Source organism: Setaria viridis, chromosome 2 (genome assembly GCF_005286985.2).
Source record: "Setaria viridis chromosome 2, Setaria_viridis_v4.0, whole genome shotgun sequence".
Taxonomy (NCBI): Eukaryota; Viridiplantae; Streptophyta; class Magnoliopsida; order Poales; family Poaceae; genus Setaria; species Setaria viridis.
The window spans coordinates 47,232,251-47,253,275 of record NC_048264.2 but is presented as its reverse complement, the minus strand read 5'-3'; the positions used below and the strand labels follow the sequence as shown (position 1 = coordinate 47,253,275).

Here is a 21,025-nt window from a genome sequence, read left to right as displayed (position 1 = left end):
GAGGCAAGTACCATTGGGCTGGCAACGGCTCAACACGCGGCGGGTGATGAAGACACGGAGGAGGCTACAGACCTAGTCTCTCCACCAGGCTCCTCCAGAAAAGTGGACCATGACGTGGGTGTAGCCAAACTCGTGGACTTCACCAATGAGGTGCAGCGTAAGCTTCGCTCTCCACTGGCGCCGCGGCCAATTGAACTAAACACGTTGCCCAGCTAACGACGCCAGGAGCAAAAAGAGAATTGCCCAAGCGAAGCGAGTGCCTTGCCAACCACCCCCTAGCGAAGGTGGCTTCCTCCAAGAGAGCTGAAGTCGTCCTCATGCGCCTGTTCGCAATAGTCCTTGAGCAGGTGTCGGTAATGACGGAGGGGAAGCAGGCCTACGACAAGTTCTACTTGGCAGAAATGGGCGACAAACACTTTGAGGCAGTAAGAGATTTGCTGCCTGCCCTACGGAACGCCTCCCCATTATTGGGGATGCAAACCTGAGAGAGGCGGACTTCGCCATGGTTGTCTCTTTTCGATGGATCACGCCACTCTGATCTGTTGGAATGTACGCGGGCTCAATACCAGAGCTTGACGGGACGTGGTGCGTGTGTTGGTGGATGAGACTCGTGCGTTGTTCGTCTTCCTTCAGGAGACGAAACTAAATGTGGTTGATAGGCATGTAATTCTTTCCCTGTTGGGTGCGCAATTCGGTGATTTTTAGTACTTACCGGCGTGTGATACACGGGGTGGTGCTCTGATCGCTTGCCACAGTGACGTCACCACGCTCTCTAATCCGCACATTGGATGCTTTTCGGTGACTGTTCGCATTCTGGCTACATCCGACGAACAACCTTGGTGGCTCACGATGGTGTATGGCCCACAGCTGGACAAGGACAAGCTGCATTTCCTGGAGGAACTAGAAGCTATCCGGGATACATGCAAGGGGCCATGGGTTGTCGCAGGTGACTTCACCCTGATTCTGGATCCGGCAGACCAAAACAATGACCGAGTAAACCATAGTAACATGGCTCGCTTCAGAAGGACGGTTGACACCCTGCAACTGAAGGACATTCACCTCCATGGTCGTACTTACACCTGGAGCAATGAGAGGCGGAACCCAACCTTGGTGAAGCTGGATCCGATGCTCACAACAGTGGCTTGGGAGGAATTGTTCCCTTCATGCTTTCTCCATGCTATCCTCTGAAGATTGCGATCACTGCACACTGTTGTTGCACCAAGCCACGTTTCCACTTTGAAATTTTCTGGCCCAAATTCAATGACTTCCTGGAGGCGTTTGAAAGAGGATGGCAATGCCCGGCTGATGTAACCAATGCATTCAAGCAATTGGACTGTCTCATCCGGAATGTGACCAAGGAGTTCCAGAGCTGGTCAGCAAAGAAAACTGCCTCTATCAAGTTACAACTCCTGGTGACCAAAGAATTGGTGTTGCGGCTGGACACACAGGACACTAGGATGCTATCGCTAGCGGAGGAGGACCTAAGGAAGCACCTGAAGAAGCTTTCACTGGGCCTGGCATCATTGGATAGAACCATTGCCAGACAGCGATCCAGAATCCTTTACCTCAGCGAGGGTGACACGAATACACGGTTATTTCACATCCACGCCAATGGGCGAAGATGCAAGAAACCACATCACCACCATTCGTACGGAGGATGGGGAGATACATACTGCAAATGCAATGGCAAGGGTGTTCTTCAACTACTATGATGTGCTGTTGGGGACAGAATGGACGCGAAATCACATAGTCAACCTCAGCTCACTGGGATCAAGTCTCGGGACCTCTCCGACCTGGAGAATCCTTTCACTGAGGAGGAAGTCTGGCAGGTCATCAAGGAGTTGCCGTCGGACAAGTCGCCTGAGCCAGACGAAATGACGGCGGCATTCTACCAAGCAACGTGGCCAGTCATCAAACACGACCTCATGCAAGCAGTGCACGCCTTCTACGCGATCGACCGGCAGGGCTTCACGTGTGTCAATGGCGCCCTTCTCACCCTCATTCCTAAGAAGGTAGAGGCACAAAGATCGGGGGATTACAGCCCATCAGTTTGATCCACAGTTTCCCCAAGCTACTGGCAAAACTCCTTGTGAACCGGTTGAATAGATACATTAGAGAGCTGATACTCTGCAATCAAAGGGCTTTCATTGGTGGACGGTCGATCCTGGACAACTTCAAATATGTCCAGTGGGCGGCAGCGCTGATCAAGAAGAGGAAGGTCCCAAAATTACTGCTCAAATTAGACATCTTCAAAGCATTCGACACCGTCGCTTGGCAATTCCTACTGGAGGTTCTGCAGGCCTGGGGATTTGGATCACGGTGGCTCAATTGGATCTCATTGCTGCTGTCGACGGCCTCGACAAGAGTCGTGATCAACGGCTAGCCCGGGCAACCGATACAGCATCATCGCGGCCTGCGACAGGGCGACCCATTATCGCCAATGTTGTTTGTCATTGCAATAGATACGTTGAACAGGCTATTCCGTAAAGCTAGCAACGATGGTGTTCTCCAACCTATGGGGCTATTGGCGATCAAGCACCACTGTAGCTTGTATGCTGACGACGCAATCTTGTTGCTGGCACCAACTGTGGAGGAAGCAAGGGCAGCTCAGCAAACCCTCTAGATCTTTGGAGAGGTCTCCGACCTGCTGATCAACTTGGGGAAGTGTTCAATTACCCTAATCTTTGATGATGATGTGGGAATCCAAGAATTTCGATCTGTGATACCTTGCTTGCTACAAGAGTTCCCAATTCAGTGTCTTGGTGCGCCGCTGTCCACTAGAAGACTACCTAGTACTGCCCACTAATTGAGAAGATGGCGGCACGACTGCCGGCTTGGCAAGGACCGTTGATGAACAAGAGAGATCGCCTCATGCTAGTCAAGTCAACCTTGTCAGCGATGCCCATCTACCTGACAATGTATGACAAGCTTCCTTCCTGGGTTATCAAAGAAATCGATGCCATTAGGAGGAATTTTCTGTGGACTGGCAAGGAGGTGGCAGTTCGAGGGAAGAACGCAGTGGCATGGCCAATTGTTTGTCGTCCGACAACATGGGGAGGATTGGGTGTACTGGACCTCAAACTTGCAGGTTTTGCCCTAAGGACAAGATGGTTGTGGCTACAAAAAAGGGACAACGAGAGGGCTTGGTGTGAGCTTCATATCAAGATCGAGCCCGAGGTACATGCTTTGTTCAATGCTTCTATCATGGTACAGCTTGGCAATGGATGCAGAGCACTATTCTGGACCGATAGTTGGGTGGAGCACCTTGCACTGAACCTGATTGTCACCGTTCAATGGATGCAGGGCACTATTCTGGACCGATAGTTAGGTGGAGCACCTTGCACTGAACCTGATTGTCACCATTCCTAAACGATTGAGAAACACAAGAACAGTCGCACAAGGGCTCCAAGACCGGAGATGGGTAACAGACATCCATGGTGGCCTGTTATTCAAGCACTTGTGGAGTACGTCAAACTATGGCACCGTCTCTCCATTGTGGCCTTAAACCATGGACAGGAGGACAGATACTTGTGGGGATGGACATCAGATGGAAAGTATTATGCAGCATCTGCCTACCAAAAAATGCAAGAAGGTAGCACCAAACTGCAAAGAAACAGTCGCATTTGGAAGAATTGGGCGCTACCGAAAGTGAAATTCTTCACTTGGCTGGCAACGAAAGGTAGGCTTTGGACAGCGTACCTATGGCGGAACCGCCCAAATTAACCTGACTAAAATGCATTGAAGTCGCCTGACATGCGATTATGCACTTTAAGCAAGTCAACTTGGTCGACCATCGGATTTCCTCCGATAAACCACATAAACAGGATCGAGAAGCATCGCTCACGCGAAGGTGAGTAGCACAGAGATTACAACATTCCATCATGACAACATAGTTCAACAATTTATTACATCAGAGTTTTTGGAAATTCAAACCGAAATTTTTCATGGTTCGAAGTCAAAGGAAAACTAGCGGAAGCTAAACGTCGATACAAGACATCATGACGGAGCCGATCATGACATCAAAAATTCCTTCCTTCGCCGTCCGAGGAAGGATCCCACTCGACGGTCCAGCCTGGAGGAAGCTGGGTCGGCCAAGTGGTACCAACACCCAAGCTACTGACATTACCTGAAAAAGATTAGCCACAACAAGGCTGAGCAACTAGTACTCAGCAAGACTGACCCGTCGGAAAGACACGACCGAGACCTAGACATGCAAGGCTTTCTGGCTCTGGGGTTTTCTTGCCAAAAGCATCTAAAGTCAGTCCTTACTTTCAACATTTTAGCTCATGTTCTATGTTCTTTATCCATTCTAGATTAGCAACTTATGCTGAACAAACATGGTTTCCAGGCAATTACTTAACAAACATCAAGATTAAAATCATCATCATGTTCCATCTTTACTCAGTGCAGAATAGTGATCAAGTAGTCCCAATCTGTGAGAGGTAGACGAATCGATTCGAATTTATTAACCATGCATGGCAAACCTAATCTCACGACATCCACGCACCATGAAGGGTCGCTTCATTTGTCAGCCGTCCCCATCGATCCCTTAGGCACGTGTCAGGGCCAACTTCCTTTGGCATGCAATGCTCCACAGTCCCAGCCTATTGCTGCACTGTGACCGCACTTGCACCCACATGATGCACCATGGGAACGACGTTCCAAGGACAGCCGGAAGGTATGCCACGCCCCAGTTCAATCAGGTACTAGGCTTCCCCATCCCATACTAGGTATGAGATTAGTACTTTCAAACACTTGATCACGAACGCCGACACGTTTCGACCTTAGTTCATTTTCATTTAGACAGACGGGGCAAACCACCAAGCATCGAACACTAGCCTGACCCCGTCCGTCGTCCTTATAGTTGCAACAAAACTGAAACATTCAACTCCTATAACTCGCGAGTGACAGGACATCACTCGACTTTTACCGAAACCTATTAAGCAATGCAACTACTCGGCCTTAGCAACTAGTATTCAAAAACAAGGTACTAAGTTATGCATCTAAGGTTCCATTACAACTCCTCGAAACGTAAATGCGCAATCAAGTAATCAATAAGTGGCATGAAAGTAAAACAGGGAGTTCATGCACCGAGGCTTGCCTTCAGAAAAAGCTTGCGGGTCCTCGGGGTCTTGCTCCGGATCGGGCTCTCCTTCGCAGGGATGCAGTTCCTCGGCGGGGTCTTCTTCCGGTGCTGGATGAAGCTCGTACGTCCCGTCGGCGAGATTCAACTCTACACGGAATGCAATGCAGGGGTTAAACATTTTAGATGGTTATTTCAACACACTCATGTTTTACACGGACACTGGTAGCAAAGCTACAGAAAAGGTGGGGGAGTTCAACTTCTGTTGGTGGAGAGCAGGATGAGAGGGTCGGATTGGGGAAAACTTAGGGTCTGACCCTCAGGTTTAAGGAAAACCGTACCGAGGTCCTCAGACTCAACACAGAGGAAACCCCGAAAACATTTCACCGATACCCTCGAATCAAAGAAAAAGTTACAACTGAGCCCTCGGGCGAGGCGGAGAAAGGGTCGACGAACTTGGCAAGGTCGGCGAGGCGAACGGGAAAAGGTCGGGCGAGACGAAAAGAAAAGGGGTCGGGCGAAACGAAAAAAAAAGATAGGGGTCGGGCGAAGCGAACGGAAAGGGGTCGGACGAACCGAACGGAAAGGGGTCGGACGAACCGAACGGAGAGGGGTCGGACAAACCAAACAGAAAGGGGTCGGTCAAAACGAAAAAGGACAGGGGTCGGGCGAGACGGAAAGGACAGGGAGGTTAAGTAGCTTACCTCCAGGTCTACCGGGGCGAAGCCTTGGGGCTGAGCAGGAGCAGGCTGGGGCGGGAAGGTTGTACGCACGAAGGCTTGGGCGGCGGCGAGACTTCGACGGTGGTCCGGCGGCAGTGATGCTTCTGGTGGACACAAGCAAGCTCTAGTACCGCGCGGAGGAGCGGGCGGCTGGTGTGTTGGAAGAAGCGGCTTGAGGGTGGCGGTGAAGTCGCCGGAGTGTGGGGTGGCGCAAAGGGGTGAGCTCCACGGAAGCTCAGCGGTGGCGCGGGAAGAAAGCGGTGGCTCTGAGGAGAAAGCAGGGCGCAGAGGAGAAAGCGGCGGTGCAGGTGCGGGCGGTGGCAAGGGGTGGCATTGTCGGTGAGGGGGTTCCCTTTTATAGGGCCGGGGTGGCGCGGAGGGTCGAGGCGGGGCTCCGGTGGGGAAAGGATAAGGCCGGGAGCGGCGAGTGCTCGAGCGAGGCGGCCATTGGCCGACGACGCCATTGGGCAGAGGAGGCGGAGCTCCGGGTGGTCTTCGGCGGCGATTGGCCTTGGGCGGCGCGCGTCTGGGGCTTCCGGTCTGTCGGGCGGGCGAGGCGGAAAGGCTACCGTGGGGGTTGGGCGAGCAGGCGGAGACGCGGGACGTCGGGGGCATCTCAGCTTTCCTGGCGAACGGGCGGAACAGGGTTGGCGGAGCAGAGCCGTGGCAGGCGGAAGGCGACCTGCGCGCGGTCGGCGATTGGCTCGCCCTGCGCTCGCTCCGTCCTGTCGCGGGCGCGGGTTGGGCGCCATGGCTCTCGTCCTGTCGCTGTCGCACTGGTGATAGGGCGCTGGCGAGCTGCCGGTGGCCGGCGGCCACGCGGCGCGCGGCGCGCGAGTGAACATGCTCGGGCGCGCGGGCGTCGAGGCTCCCTTCGGGCAGCAAGCCCGACCAGCTTTGGAGCGATCCTTCTCCGAATCTTTCAACACAACTCCCGAAACTCCCTTAAACAAACTTGCCCAACTCTGATCGTTCTTCAAACTTTGTTTAAGGTGTCGGTTTTGATTGTGAGAGGATTCAAAGATATTTCCGGCCAAAGTTAGCTAAAAATCTGGAATTCCAGACTTAGGATTTTTAAGCATCCGGGGGGAGGAGTTGACTGGTTTACCTCACTTTGACCGGGATTTTGAACAAGTTTGGGTCCGATTTGGATCCGGGTCAGTGTAACAAACCTGGAGCACTCTTGAGGTACTACAACTTCTATTAAGGCTCTGACTCGAGTTTAGATAGGAAAACGGCAGATGAAAGCTTGCAAAGATGGAGGAAAACTCGAATTCCAGGACTTAAGAGATTTTTCAGGGTCCCTTTTAGGAAAGCCGGCTTTGGTTGCTGTTTTTGACTCCCTTCCACTCCGAATTAGTCAAGGTGCCTATAACAAAAGTTGTTGGAATTTAAAAGTTTTACAACTCTTATTTGGGCAGAAACTTAAGTTTGTATACAGAATTTCAAGGTTTAAATTCGAACTCCAAAAAGAGCTTCTTAGGTTTATAAAGGTCATTTCACTTCTTAACTTAGGGATTTCTCACTGGTTTAGAGTTAAAGCACTTAATTTAGGTAGAGTTGTTACAGTACCGGAGACGATGACACAACCTAGAGGCACATGATGTTTGCTCGTTGTGTGAGCAGGAGCATGAAACGGTGGATCACATCCTAGTGAATTGCTTATACACCAAGCAAATATGGTGGGGTGCACTGTCTTGGCTGGGGCGAGCTTGCACCTTTCCGGATCAACCTAGCTCATTGCAGGATTGGTGGTCCCATGTGAGGAGGCTACAGCCGAGAGAGATGAGGCGAGGACTTGATACGCTTTTCATGTTGATCATTTGGCGCTTGTGAAAAAAACGCAATGCGTGCCTGACGGTGCAGCAGCTACTGAAGGGCATCATCAGAGAGAAGGCAGAACTTTGGATACATGCAGGAGCTCACCGGTTGCAAAGTTTGAAGGGAGAGTAATACGGTCTAGCTTTCTGATTGTTTTTTGTTGGGCGCCTGCGGCGACTAATGCTTTGCATGAGTCCTAGCTCGTTGTGTTGTAAAACTCTAATTTCTTTATCTTAATAAAAAATGCGCAGCTCTTCTACGTATTAGAGAAAAAAAATCTGCCGGTTGTCTTCTAACAATTCGAGTTCCTGCGCAATTGCGATTTTTGTCGGTATTTGCACCAATTTTAGTCTTCTTTTTTCTTCGCTTGTTTGTCCTCTCTCTCTGACTTTGATCCAATTCTCAGTGGCACATGGGTGCGTGTTCATATGGTCCAATTTTATCGGATCCCCGTGGCCGGTGCAAAAGAATCCACCAACAAATTCTGTGCCACGACGTCCCCGTCTGTCAGTCAGATAGTACTTTCTGTAGCAGACTATTTCAGTACTCCTACAACGATATACTCCTACTGATGTGGAATTTACATGTACCACCTCGCTGTTAACCGCGGGCAATGCAAATTGGGGAACGTCAGCCAGTGTCAGTTACTTCACACGGTCCTTGCAAAGCTGTCGAGCTTGAGCTCACGGCTCACGTACTCGCTTTGCGCGTCCTGCTCCTCCTTCCTCCTCTGCAGCCACCTCCTGCTCCCGGATACATATATAGCTAGCGCTCCCCCGGCGATACTAATCACTAGCCAGGGGTGGGTGGGTGGGTTGCTCGCTTCGCTTGCCACCTCCCAATCGAGCTGCCTCTACGCCACCCGCGATGATGGGAGGAGGGCCGCTGCTGCTGGATCACCGCTTGCCGCTGCCGGCGGATGACAAGGGCGCCCTCTTCAGCGGCTTCGGGGGCGACTGCTTCTTCGGCGAGGGCGACCTCGTCAACCCGCCGCCGCCGGCGCACGACGAGATCATGAGCTTCCCCGGCGGCGACGACAGCGACGACGGCGACGACGATGTCGTGGGCGGCATCGACGAGCTGGAGCGCCGCATATGGCGCGACCGCGTGCGCCTCAGGCGCCTCAAGGAGCAGCAGCTGCAGCAGCAGCGCGGCGGCGGCCGCGGCAAGGAGGTGCCGCGGGCGCGGCAGTCGCAGGAGCAGGCGCGCCGCAAGAAGATGTCGCGCGCGCAGGACGGCATCCTCAAGTACATGCTCAAGATGATGGAGGTCTGCAGCGCGCAGGGCTTCGTCTACGGAATCATCCCCGAGAACGGCAAGCCCGTCACCGGCGCCTCCGACAACCTCCGCGCCTGGTGGAAGGAGAAGGTCCGCTTCGACCGCAACGGGCCCGCCGCCGTCGCCAGGTACCAGGGCGCTGGTGGTGGCGACGGCGGCGCCGTGGCCGCGGCGCCGGCGGGGCCGCACTCCCTGCACGAGCTGCAGGACACCACGCTGGGATCCCTGCTCTCCGCGCTCATGCAGCACTGCGACCCGCCGCAGCGCCGCTTCCCGCTCGAGAAGGGCGTGCCGCCGCCGTGGTGGCCGCAAGGCGCCGAGCCGTGGTGGCCCGAGGCCGGCGTGCCCAGGGAGCTGGGCCCGCCGCCGTACAAGAAGCCTCACGACCTCAAAAAGGCCTGGAAGGTGGCCGTGCTCACCGCCGTCATCAAGCACATGTCCCCCGACGTCGACAAGGTCCGCCGCCTCGTGCGCCAGTCCAAGTGCCTGCAGGACAAGATGACAGCCAGGGAGATCGTCACCTGGCTCGCCGTGCTCAAGCAGGAGGAGGACCTCTACCTCATGCTGCACCCGGGCGCCCACCCCCCGCCGTGCTCCACCAACGCCGCGGCGCTCCCGTTCAGCGCCAGCTCCGGCGAGTACGACGTGGACGGCGCCGACGACGGCGAAGAGACTGCCCGGAACACGAAGCCATCCCCCAACGACGCACCCGCGTTCGTGGACCTTTCGTCGTCCATGGATGCTGATGCTACTACGGGCAATAACAGGTTCCTCATGCCGGCTGCCCTGATGAAGGAGGAGGCCGCCGACGCCGAGTTATTCCAGAAGAGGAGCGCGGTGCCGGCCGCCGTGGAGCCGGAGCTGATGCTGAGCAACAGCTTCCGCGCCTACACCTGCGGGAACGCGCAGTGCCCGCACAGCAGCTGCGTGCACGGGTTCCTCGACCGCAGCGCGCGCAACACCCACCAGTACGCCTGCAAGTTCAACAGCCCCGCCGTGGCGCCGAGCGCCGCCACCGACAACAACAAGCTGCTGGCACCGTCCGTCTTCCTGCCGCCCGGTCAGGCGGTCGGCGGCTTCGACTTCGACGTGCCCGTCGACGGCCAGAGGTCGCTCGCCGAGCTCATGGACATGTACGAGGCCAACGTGGGGACATCCCGGAGCCTGAGCAACACCGACATGGTCGCCACCGGCGGCGTGCAGGTGTCCGGCCAATTCCTGACGCCGTGCCTATTTGGCAACCTGAACCAGCCACAGCAGCAGCAGCAGCAGAGCGCGGGGTTCTACGTCCGTGACGATGCGTTGCCGTTCGGAGGCGACATCGCCGGCGCGTCGCCGGAGTTGAGGTTCAGTTCAGGTCTCGACGGCGTGGCAGTAGGCACGTCATCACATTACGGCGGTGCGTTGCAGCTGCAGCAACCGCAGCCGCACAAGCCCGCGGCGGGATCCAATTGGTTCTACTGAGCGCTGACTGCGGCAGGATCATGGAAGGAGCTTGTTAGTTTCTAGGGCATTAGAATTCACGAACATTATGAGTTCCAGTCTTGTATTTAAAAGCTTGCGCCTGCCTGCCTGTATAAGGTTTTGGCGCTGATGGTGTCGCTGCAGATGGCATCCAGCCATATACCTTTCTTAATAGGAACTTCCTTCCATCTTGCTCCGTTGGTTGCCTCAGTCGATCCTGTCCAGCAGTTTGACTTGAATATCAGTACATGATTGCTGCATGGAATTTTTCCATTGGAAACGAGCCATAAGCGAAGAGGCCTCGTTTTGGAGCCGGGGCCAACTCACATCTTGGTCAGTGAGCTGCTCATTTCTTTAGATCAAATTCCTGTGCAGCGCCGGGGTTTCCTCCCGAGGTGGAGAAGTTGGGTGACGACTTTACTAAGCACATCTACATCTAAGGTCCTCATGAATGACGCGTCGGGGGAGGACATTCAGCATGGTTGAGGACTCCGACAAGGAGACCCGCTTTCGCTCCTGCTATTCGTCTTAGCAATCGACCCGCTACAGAAGCTACTACATTTAGCAACCGAAAGGAGGGCCTTATCCAGACCGAGAGGCAAATATGTTCACCTAAGACTTTTGCTATATGTAGATGATGCGGTAATCTTCGTCAATCAGACAGAAGCCGATGTTCCTAGCAGCAAGGAGCTACTGAACAAATTCGGCTACGTCACAGGACTAAGCACTAACATTCATAAAAGTTCAGTGGCACCCATACGCTGCAACAGGATCAACCTAAACACCATCCTCGCTTGCTTCCCGGCAGCTAGAACCAACTTCCCAGTTAAATACCTTGAACTACCTTTATCCCTGGGCAGGCTACAGAAGATTAATTTCCAGAGTTTATCCGACAAAGCGAACACATGTTTAGCGAGCTGGGCTGGCAAACTACTCGCCCCAGAGGGAAGAAGAACTCTAGTCCGGGCTGTATTATCCTCACAACCAATTTATTACCTCTCTGCCCTAAATGCTCCAGCATCAGTACTAGAGGAAATTGATAAACGACGGAAACACTTCTTATGGACGGGCACAGACCAAATTGTGGGTGGAAAGTGCAAAGTGGTGTGGCCCATGGCGTGCAAACCGACCAAACTAGGTGGATTAGGGATCCTGCACTTAAAAAAGTTTGCAAGAGCCCTCCGACTCCGCTGGCTTTGGAATGAACGGAAGGAACCACAAAAACTATGGGCCGGCATGCCAACTCCGTGCAGCGAAAAAGATAAGGCTTTGTTTGTGACCACAACAACCATCACTCTAGGAGATGGGGAGAAGACCAAATTTTGGGAATCGGCGTGGTTAGGCGCCGAAACACATTGTGCCATCGGTATATAACATCTCAAGAAATAAAAAACGGACGGTCAAGGACACCTTAGCAAATGACATATGGATATCCGATATAAACGTGGCCAATTTATCATCGGCAACACAACTTGCAGAATTCACTATCCTTTGGGACTGAACGAGAATAGTCCAATTAAACCCGGACATGCCAGACTCCATAACATGGAATCTTACTCGACATGGCGAGTACACGACAGCATCGGCATATAGGGCACAATTCTAAAATTCAGCACCGTCCGACATGGAGTGACTCATCTGGAGGACGTGGGCACCGCCCAAGTGCAAATTCTTCTCATGGTTAGCCTTCCAAAACAGGATATGGATAACAGATCGACTAATTACGAGAGGATGGCCGAATCAAAGAGTATGCATGCTCTGTCATACGCACGATGAAACACTGCTACACCTACTAGCAAACTGCCGCTACACGGTTTGACTTTGGGATAAAATTTTCGAGTGGACGGCTAGCCATGTACCACCCAGACCGGATTGGTCTGTTGTTTCATCCGTCAACGAATGGTGGACGCAACTAGGGTCTATGCCTAGTGCGCCTCTTAAGGGTTTAAGATCCCTTATTATTCTTGTGTCATGGAAACTTTGGAAGGAGTGTAATGAAAGAGTTTTTCAGCAGAAGTTTAAAAGTTTGGACCAACTCTTTCACAAAATCAAGGAGGAAGTACGATGTTGGATTTTAGCGGGGGCATGACACTTAGGCGATATCTACCATATAGAGGAGTGATCGTTTTGTAAAAGTAAATTCGCTTTAATTTTGTACGGTCTTCATCTTTTTTGGTTTTTTGCTTATTTCTATTAATTAAAACCTGACAATCTCTATCGGGTCCACAATTTCAAAAAAAAAACAGAGAGAGATGTCATGTTTTCATTAGTTTTCCTCCTCCAGGCTCCAGCTCGCGAAATGTGCCTTTTCCTGATCTACAAAAAGTAAGGTCGCCCTGGCCTTTGGTAAGCACAAAATGCTCCGTCCCTGTGCTGCTGGGTGCCGGCGGCGATCGCCGACACGAGACCGCTCCATCCCCATCCATGGTCATCGTCGTGGCCCCTCGCATGGTCTAGTAGTCGCCTCGCGCTCCCCAATATCATGGAATGGAACAGCAAGGTGGTGTGGTGGGTGATGAGGACCCTGCACCGTACCCGACCTGACTGACAGCCCAGCTAACAATGCTAGAGATGCCAAGAGGTGACATGACACGCACAGATAACATTTCGGATGTTCGATACTAATAAGAGTATTAAATATAAGTTAATTACAAAACTAATTACGAGACTAATTCGTGAGACGAATCTATTAGGTCTAATTAGTTCATGATTTGGCAATGTGGTGCTACAATAATCATTTGTTAGTGATGGATTAATTAGGCTTAATAGATTCATCTCACGAATTAGTCTAGAATTTCTGCAATTAGTTTTATAATTAGCTCATGTTTAGCCCTTCTAATTAGCATCCGAACATTCGATACGATAAAGATTAAAGTTTAACTTGAGGATCCGAACACGCCCTGACGCTGCTAACTTCGGTGGCTGCTCTACTCTGCATTCCAGACCTCGTCTGCAGCAACATAGATACTCTATATATATTCAATCATCTAATCACATCTTCCTTAACCACAAGGCGATCAAGAGCTGGTAGAAAACTCGTGGCACATGTCCGCCTCCTTCCGCTAACAGCAGCTAGCTGCCTTTGACACGGAACATTGCAAGGACTGGCTCTGTGGGCTGGACCACTCCACTCACTCAGACTCAGCCACTCAGATGGCCCAGCACTCCCTGCTACAGAGAGGTGCGGCGGGCTGCTCCCTCGCCCTGAAAGCAACGGCGCCGCGGCAGGGCCTGTGCAGAGGTCGCTCTCATCCGCCGTGCGGGCGCGGCGCCGGTGGGTGGTCCTTGCAGCAGAAGCTCCACGGGCTCACACGTCTCCACCCTGTGATTGGCCACTCCACGCAGAGTTTCCAGTTTCACACCCTGTGATGTGTGTGCTCCACCCTTGAGGCGTTGCCACATGGATGCCCAACAAAAGCTGGCTTGATTGATCCCGACCACTGTTCCTGTCTCAACAACATGCCACGGTACAGTACAAGTGCCAACGCGTTGCTATAGTTCGATGCAGAAAGGCGAATTTATAGTACAATTTCCTTGCCTTTTCCAGTGCAATAGATTCTAAAGCATTTGAAATGTCACTGAACTATCAGAATCAAGTAGACCACCAGCGTAGGAGACCCAAGAGACGAATAAAACCCTCTCTCTAAGAAGATACAATTTCCACCACTAGCAAAACTCACCAACAAGCTCCAAACGACACTGTTTTCCCTTTTGTTTGGAGATAGACAAACAATCTTCAAACTACCTCCGTTTCGCTCGCTGCAAAGTACAGGTGAACAATTCTACGTCTCAATGAGACAACACATACAGTTTCCTAGCTTACCAAGGATATTTTTACATCAGCTACAAACATGCTGGGGCTATGCTTTATGATACGAGTAATCACTACAGCCAAAGTCCCAAAGTGATGGCAACTACCACCCATTCCTAAAGTTGACAGCCTATCTCAACGCGCATCTTGATCAAACCGAGCCAGCTGCTCCAAGTCTCAGGGAAACAAACAGTTCAGCATCGCATCCATGCATCGCTCATTTTCCCACTGAAGAATTGCCGATCGTCTCAACATCTGTCTTGCAGTTCTCCCTCAGTTCCTTCAACTTCACAAAAGCTGAATGCTGAATAAAAGAATTTTTTACTATTAGGACAGAATTGGAAATTGAAAATGCAAGTTAGTGGTGTTAGGTAAGCATGTCAAAGGCAATGTACTGAATGCAACATTATCTAGGCCCTGTTGGCACATCACCAAGCCCACGTATAGCTAGCTGATTGGGCTGCCAGTGTGCGCACTGCGCGCATTGATTAAACATGCAAAATTAGCAACTATCACAGTTCACAAACTCCAGCAGTATACCCAGAATAGAAATCGCTTTATAGCATAGAGCAACCAAATAGGAGCAGTATACCACAGAATAGAAATGTATCTTTATATATATGTGTGCGCGTAGAGCAAACAAATAGGAGCAATATGCCGATATACCACAGAATATAAATGTATCTTTATAGATATGTGCATAAGCAAACGCTCAAGGCATAGTGGCATACACCCAAGAACAAAAATGGCTAATAACTCATGCAAGCAGTTAATGTTTTGCACAACTCCATTTCCAAGACTACAGCCAGGTTCTCACACAGTTCAAAGTCACAACAACTGTCAAGGAATTCACTACCCAATAGGCCAATACCATCTTATAGGATGGCTACGCTTTTCTAGCTGACTGCACAATAAATTTGTGGGAGGAACTTTTTTGCTTATTGTATTAGACCCAAATAAATTATTTAAAGACCTAAAATGGAGAAAACATGAGTTTAAACTCTTACAAATCATCCTCACAAAGCAACGATCCTTCCAGCAATCCAATTGTATCAACATGTGGAAACAGATGAATATATGCTGAACAAACTATGCCACACAATTCCATTTTTCACGTACAACCAAAGGCATAAATTTATGGCAACGGGCAAGATACAGATGCACAAGCCACACTTTTTTTTTTACTAAGCAAGGAGGGTGAAGGATGGATAAAATAACTTACAAGCTGTGTTGACTCACGAACAAGGGCATTCTCTGTATACAGAAAGAGTGATCTCCGTTGTTGAGATAGTTCAAACTCCATCTCTACAGCTCGTTTTGAGTTATATCCGGCTACATTGGCAGCATATTCATCACCTTTGCTTTTTGCCTCCAACAACCTAGCAAACTTTATGCTTTTCTTCAATACTGAGGAATCAACAAAGATTGATTGACATCAATAAAATGACCAGCAGTCACGTAAATAAAATCAGCAAGTACTTTATCTTATGGATAAGGTTGAAGGAGTTGAATTTGCAGTCATACCAGAAAGACGGCTTCTCGCATCCTGACAATGGAGATCCGTCCACATTAAAGCAGCTATTTTGGAGGGCAAGGAAACATAAGTAAGGTATATGTTTACATGCGGTCATGCTGGAACAAATAAATATCAAAAAAGAAATGCATGCATGTAAACATACCCTTAAGGCAGAAAGAACAAGCACAGGACTTTGTGGCGACAGCTTCTTCTGACCCGCTAGTTCTCACTGAAGCATGCTGAACACTAGAACTTGCCATGTCACCACCTGTCGTGAAGTCCAATGAAGAAAGAGGCTTCTGATTTCCTGATGATCCAACTATCTCCTCTTGAGTCAGGCACTCACCATCATTAGCTGCTGTTTTATTAGCTAGCTCTGAGCTACTAAAATGGCCCAATTCACCACCCATCTCATCATCATCCTCATTATCATAGTCACCTTCAGATTCCAGCGAAGAATCCTGTCCCTTAGCACTGAGATCAAATGAATCTATTGATGCACAATGGTTCCTCAGGTCACTGTCCTCCTTGGATAGCAGCCCAGCTGCTTCAGCAGCCATGTGCTGGACCTTAGAGTTCCGAAAAATAGAAGGCCTTTCAAAATTCTCTTTGGAAACACCATCAAACAAATGCCCATATACAATTCCTTTCCCTCCACTACTGTTTTTTGCATATTCATCAAACTCTTTCCAAGTTGCAGTGTCCTTTTCGATCCGTCTAATCTTTACTCCACCCATGCTCTTCTCTGGGTCTGATGGGGCTGGCCTCTTGCGAAGGACATTTGTCAAGTCCCCAAACACATGGCGACCACTACCATGAGTGCTTTCCGTCATTACCAGGTCCAGAACCTCACCAATTATATATATGAATTCTGCACAAACCCCAGAATGAAATGTCCTGGCCAATCCACAAACAAAAGACACAGTAAGCAACATGTTCACAGTATGTTGAGGTAACAGTAGAAGTATAACTCCAGCAGCATGACATGGACTCAAACAAAAGCGCTATGTTTTGCTGATTGTGAAAACAATTGGATCTGGCCTACACAGGAGGCAAATCAAGCACATGCACGGGGTGCTATTTGACTTTTTGAGCAAATCCAAGTGCCCTTGCAGCATAAATGTATGCCACATACCATACAAGAAATCGAAGGTTATCTAAGAAACTATCCTCCCAATTTTCGCCCAAGAAAAAGCAAAGATCAAAATGCACAGTTGATTGTGCTATAACTTATAATCAATATCATAGCACTCATAATAAAGGAACACCTGAGGAAAAGCCTATCTCTGTGTTTCAAATATGAAAAGTACAATTATCAAGTCATCCTATGCCGGCTAAAGCACGTTGTTTTCAAACAAAAATCCGAGCCTGCCCTGCGGTGTACATATCCTATTGTTCCAGTACAGTGTGACATAACTAGTTCTGTGATTCAAAGGTGAATAAATAGTTCCCACATAACTAGTTCCGTGTTTCAAAGGTGAAAAAAAGATAGTTATCACATATTATATGTTGCATTTTATTTTGGGTAACAGAACAAAAGATGCAAGTGCATACAGCCATTACAGCGGTTGATTAAGTACTTACAATAATTGAATAAGCATACAACATCACAGATGTTGATGGCACGAGCAGCCATTTCAAGCGTAGAGCAACACTGCTACGCATACTCACCAGATTGACACGAGTAACAATAACGGCCACTTTTTGTATAAAGCAAACACTTATGTTGTGCATGCCTAATTCGTTGCATATGCTCCCACCGCAACCCCCCAATAAGCAACACCAGCATACTCAAACTTGAAAGCCAGAGCACGGCATACAGCAAATCTGGAGGAATTACCTCAGTCAGATTGGAAGCAGGCAGCACCGACGGGCGTGGGGGCAGGCTCCTCCAGGGGTCGGCGTCACGGGCGGCTCTGGGTCCGGCGTGCCTTCAGCTCCGGCAGGCAGCACGGACGGGAGCCAGCGTCATGGATGAGGCAGATTGGGGGCAGCTCGACGGACGAAGGGGGACGGATGGCTCGATTTGGGGGGAGCGGCGCGGGTTGGGGGCGGGGAACGGCGCAGGATTGGGGCGGCGATTGGCCGGTGCAGGAGGGGTCGGGTTGGGAGGGTTTACAAGTTTTTGGGGGTGTTTCTATTTTTTTTTTCTCCTTTTCCGGTCACGCGCGCGGCAGGCAGCTTGCAGCTAGCGCCGAGGCCCGCGCAGAGAGAGGCCTGCCTGCGTCGCGCGCGCGCGCGCCGTGCAAAATAGCAGCGCGCCGCCAAAAAAAAAATTATTTGTTTGGGCGCATCAAGGTGCACGTAATTTTAATTTTTACAGCGCGTTTGTTTTCCTGTGAAGTTTTGCGTCTAATGACAAGCTAACACCTATTTTCATGAGAGTTTTACGACGACCGAATCACCCCTATGTTTTTTCTCGTGCGAGTTTCCACAAATCATAATAAAATAATTCTCCTTGTATATTTTGTGGGAACCTACGAGGTAATGTTAATTTTCTTATGTGATGTTGAAGAAAGCATGGCAACCTTCTAAAGTGTTCCCCATCGTGCAAGAAGAAAATATTTACCATGGATTAGTCTAGATTTGGTAATAAAATAAATTAGTAAATGTTGTAATATTTGAGAAGTCTCTAGAAAGGGGGATAATTATCTCAACCTCGTGACCCCCTTCTTATAAATAGAACCCCATTACCCTGCGATCCAACATGAGCACGGTAGATGAGCAGAGCATGGTAGTAGTAAAGGGTGAGTGCTAGGCTAGTCACTAAAGAGAAGGTGTTATATACTCTTGTGTAATATTGGTGTGTTGTAATAAAGTTTTCTGTTCTTGTGAGTGTTAGTCTCCCGGTTGGACCTTATAATTTCTAATTATTTAGTGCATAAGTTGTAATCCATCGAAGATTGGCTTAGTCACCCGAGATCACAAAGGTCTGGACTTCATCATAGATCGGCTCTGCCACCCGAAAGTCAGCTTTATATGTTAGTAGGCTCTGCCACCTGAAAGTGAGAAGGCGGCTCTACCGTTTAAAGAACCCGTCGCACTAAGTAACTAGAGTTAATTGATGTCCTAGGTGTAAGTCCTTACCTCAGTGGGTATTAGGGCTAACTCAATTCACAACATGTGGTTAACGATAACAAAACTAGTGACCTATAGGAATGGAGCTGTCTCCAGTGCTACGAATTATAAGGTGCTCTTAATTATTTGTTTATTCATTTTTTCAGTTATACTCGTATTTTTAAAATTTTATTAAAATTCTAGATAAACTAGACTAGACCAGATCCGATAACACGCAGCAGCCCTTAAGCCTTTTTCTTTTTTCTACCCGGTCTATCCGCACGCGATCCGTGTTCCTCTTCCACTCTTGCCTGCAAAGACCGGCGTTGTCGCTCAAGGGCTGATGTGGGCTGGCAGCTACTATCCAATTCTAATCGAATCCCAGGGAAGAGATCCGATCGATTTTCCTCCCTACACGTCTTGCTAGCACCCAAACTGTCAGGATAGATCTCAGTACCTGCAAGGGAGGAAGAAGACGGTCCTATAATCCTACTAAGACTTCTACCTTATAACTGACTAGTAACGACTAGTAATTCCATCCTACTGAAGTATATAAAGGAGGGCAGAGGTCCCTAAATCGGTAGGCCAAGACCTCATAGAATCACAACAGAGAACCAAATCCTCAACACCAAATGACACCCAAGCGTAGGACGCAATATACTCCACCAAATAGGACGTAAGGTATTATGCTACTTTGGTGGTCCGAACCTGTATAAATCTGTATCTTGTGTCCTCGCTTTTACCTTCAATTTTCAGATCCGGCGATCCCCCACCAACCAATCTACTACCTCGGGATGCCCCTCGGTAGGTTGCCGGGTATAAAACACGGACACAGATGTCTGGCGGGAGCAGCTCCCATGAGACGCATACATCATAGTCTGAGTGAACATTAATCATAGGCATCGCAACAGTGAAAAACAACATTTGCAACACTAGGAAAATAAAGTATGTAACATTTTAAATAACTTTTGCAACACTGATATTACAAAATCAAATTGATATCATTGCTCGCATCTGAAAAGATCCCCTCCCACATCCTGCCTGCCTGGTTCGTTAAAAGAGAGAGAGAGAGAAAAGATCCCACCACAACAGCACGACGCGTCATGCAACATCAGTTCCACTATTGCAACATCACAAAAATCATGGTTGCATGATGGGAAAAACTGCGCCTTGTTGCCTCTTGCATTTGTACGAAGTATTCTGCTCTGCCGCCTGGGAGGTCGTAGAGAGCCAAAGCATGAACCATGAAGGAGCACGGCAACGCGAGGGTGCAAGGCCTGGATTGCTAGGATAACTAAGAAGGAATTACGCATTGATAATCTGAAGACCCCTCTTGGGCACATTTGCTCCTGACAATTCCTCTTCGTCAAGCATAGTGTTGTCCTTAAGATGAAACTTTGGAAACATGTGTCTTTATGGATGAAGGAGGCAACGATCCTCCCAAGTGGCGTCTTCTGGTACCGAATTCAGCCATTGTATGAGCCATTCCTGAGAGGAATTGGGCGGCGTTTCAAGATGGCGATTAGTTCTATCTTGATCATACCATCCGCATCCACTAGATGTAGATTGGGGTTTGGTGCAGCATAAGTTCCCAAGTGCTTCTTAAGCTGGCTCACATGCAAGACAGGATACGCATAGCAGCTGTTTCAGGTAGATGAAGTTGATAAGTAACCTTCCCAACCTTCTCCAGAATACAAAAGAAGGACCATAGAATTCGGAAGCCAGCTTAAGAGATTTCTTTAGTCCCAATGCATTCTCACGGTATGGTTGCATATTAGGATAAACCATGTCACCCACTTCAAAGACACGCTATGTCCGTTGCTGGTGAGCATAACGTTTCATCCTATGCTGAGCCTAAGTTAGGTTCTTCTTGAATTTTGACAACATCTCCTCCTTTTCTTGTATTCTCACCAAGGCTTCTTAAGTTGATGCAAATAACCAACGAGTTAGTTTTCATGAATATTAGCTAGAATCTATGCCATCATAGCTCTCTCCTCATTAAGGTTATTTGCATCAACTTATATCCATTACTACTTCTAATACACCATCTCACTTATTTGTAACAGTGGTTAACATCTATTTTAAATATATCATTTAATTTAGTTATTACTTGTGAACTTGATTTTTCATCATTGTCAGCTGCCCGCCCCTTTTTTTTGTTTGTATATATTCGGTGATAACCACAAACTCAAAAATGCAACTGGAGCTCTAATCATAATCCCTTTTAGATAAATTTGCTATGATTAACTTCCTTACGTGTAAGCACTCCTATA

The 21,025-nt window shown here is 49.3% G+C and overlaps 2 protein-coding genes across 2 annotated transcripts; one reads left to right on the top strand and one right to left on the bottom strand.

The window, feature by feature from the left end:
* Positions 1 to 8,416: 8,416 nt before the first annotated feature.
* LOC117842069 (protein ETHYLENE-INSENSITIVE 3-like 2) lies at positions 8,417 to 10,578 on the top strand. Its single transcript, XM_034722418.2, has one exon. The coding sequence runs from the start codon at positions 8,494 to 8,496 to the stop codon at positions 10,366 to 10,368; it is 1,875 nt and encodes a 624-aa protein (XP_034578309.1). The 5' UTR covers positions 8,417 to 8,493; the 3' UTR covers positions 10,369 to 10,578.
* A 3,414-nt stretch (positions 10,579 to 13,992) lies between these two features.
* Positions 13,993 to 17,813, bottom strand: LOC117846479 (uncharacterized). Its single transcript, XM_034727670.2, has 5 exons — positions 17,536 to 17,813; positions 15,859 to 16,592; positions 15,704 to 15,757; positions 15,402 to 15,586; positions 13,993 to 14,483 (listed from the first exon to the last, which is right to left on the bottom strand). Exons 2-5 carry the CDS (start codon positions 16,526 to 16,528, stop codon positions 14,397 to 14,399), a joined length of 996 nt encoding a protein of 331 aa, XP_034583561.1. The 5' UTR covers positions 16,529 to 16,592; positions 17,536 to 17,813; the 3' UTR covers positions 13,993 to 14,396.
* Between the last annotated feature and the right edge of the window lie 3,212 nt (positions 17,814 to 21,025).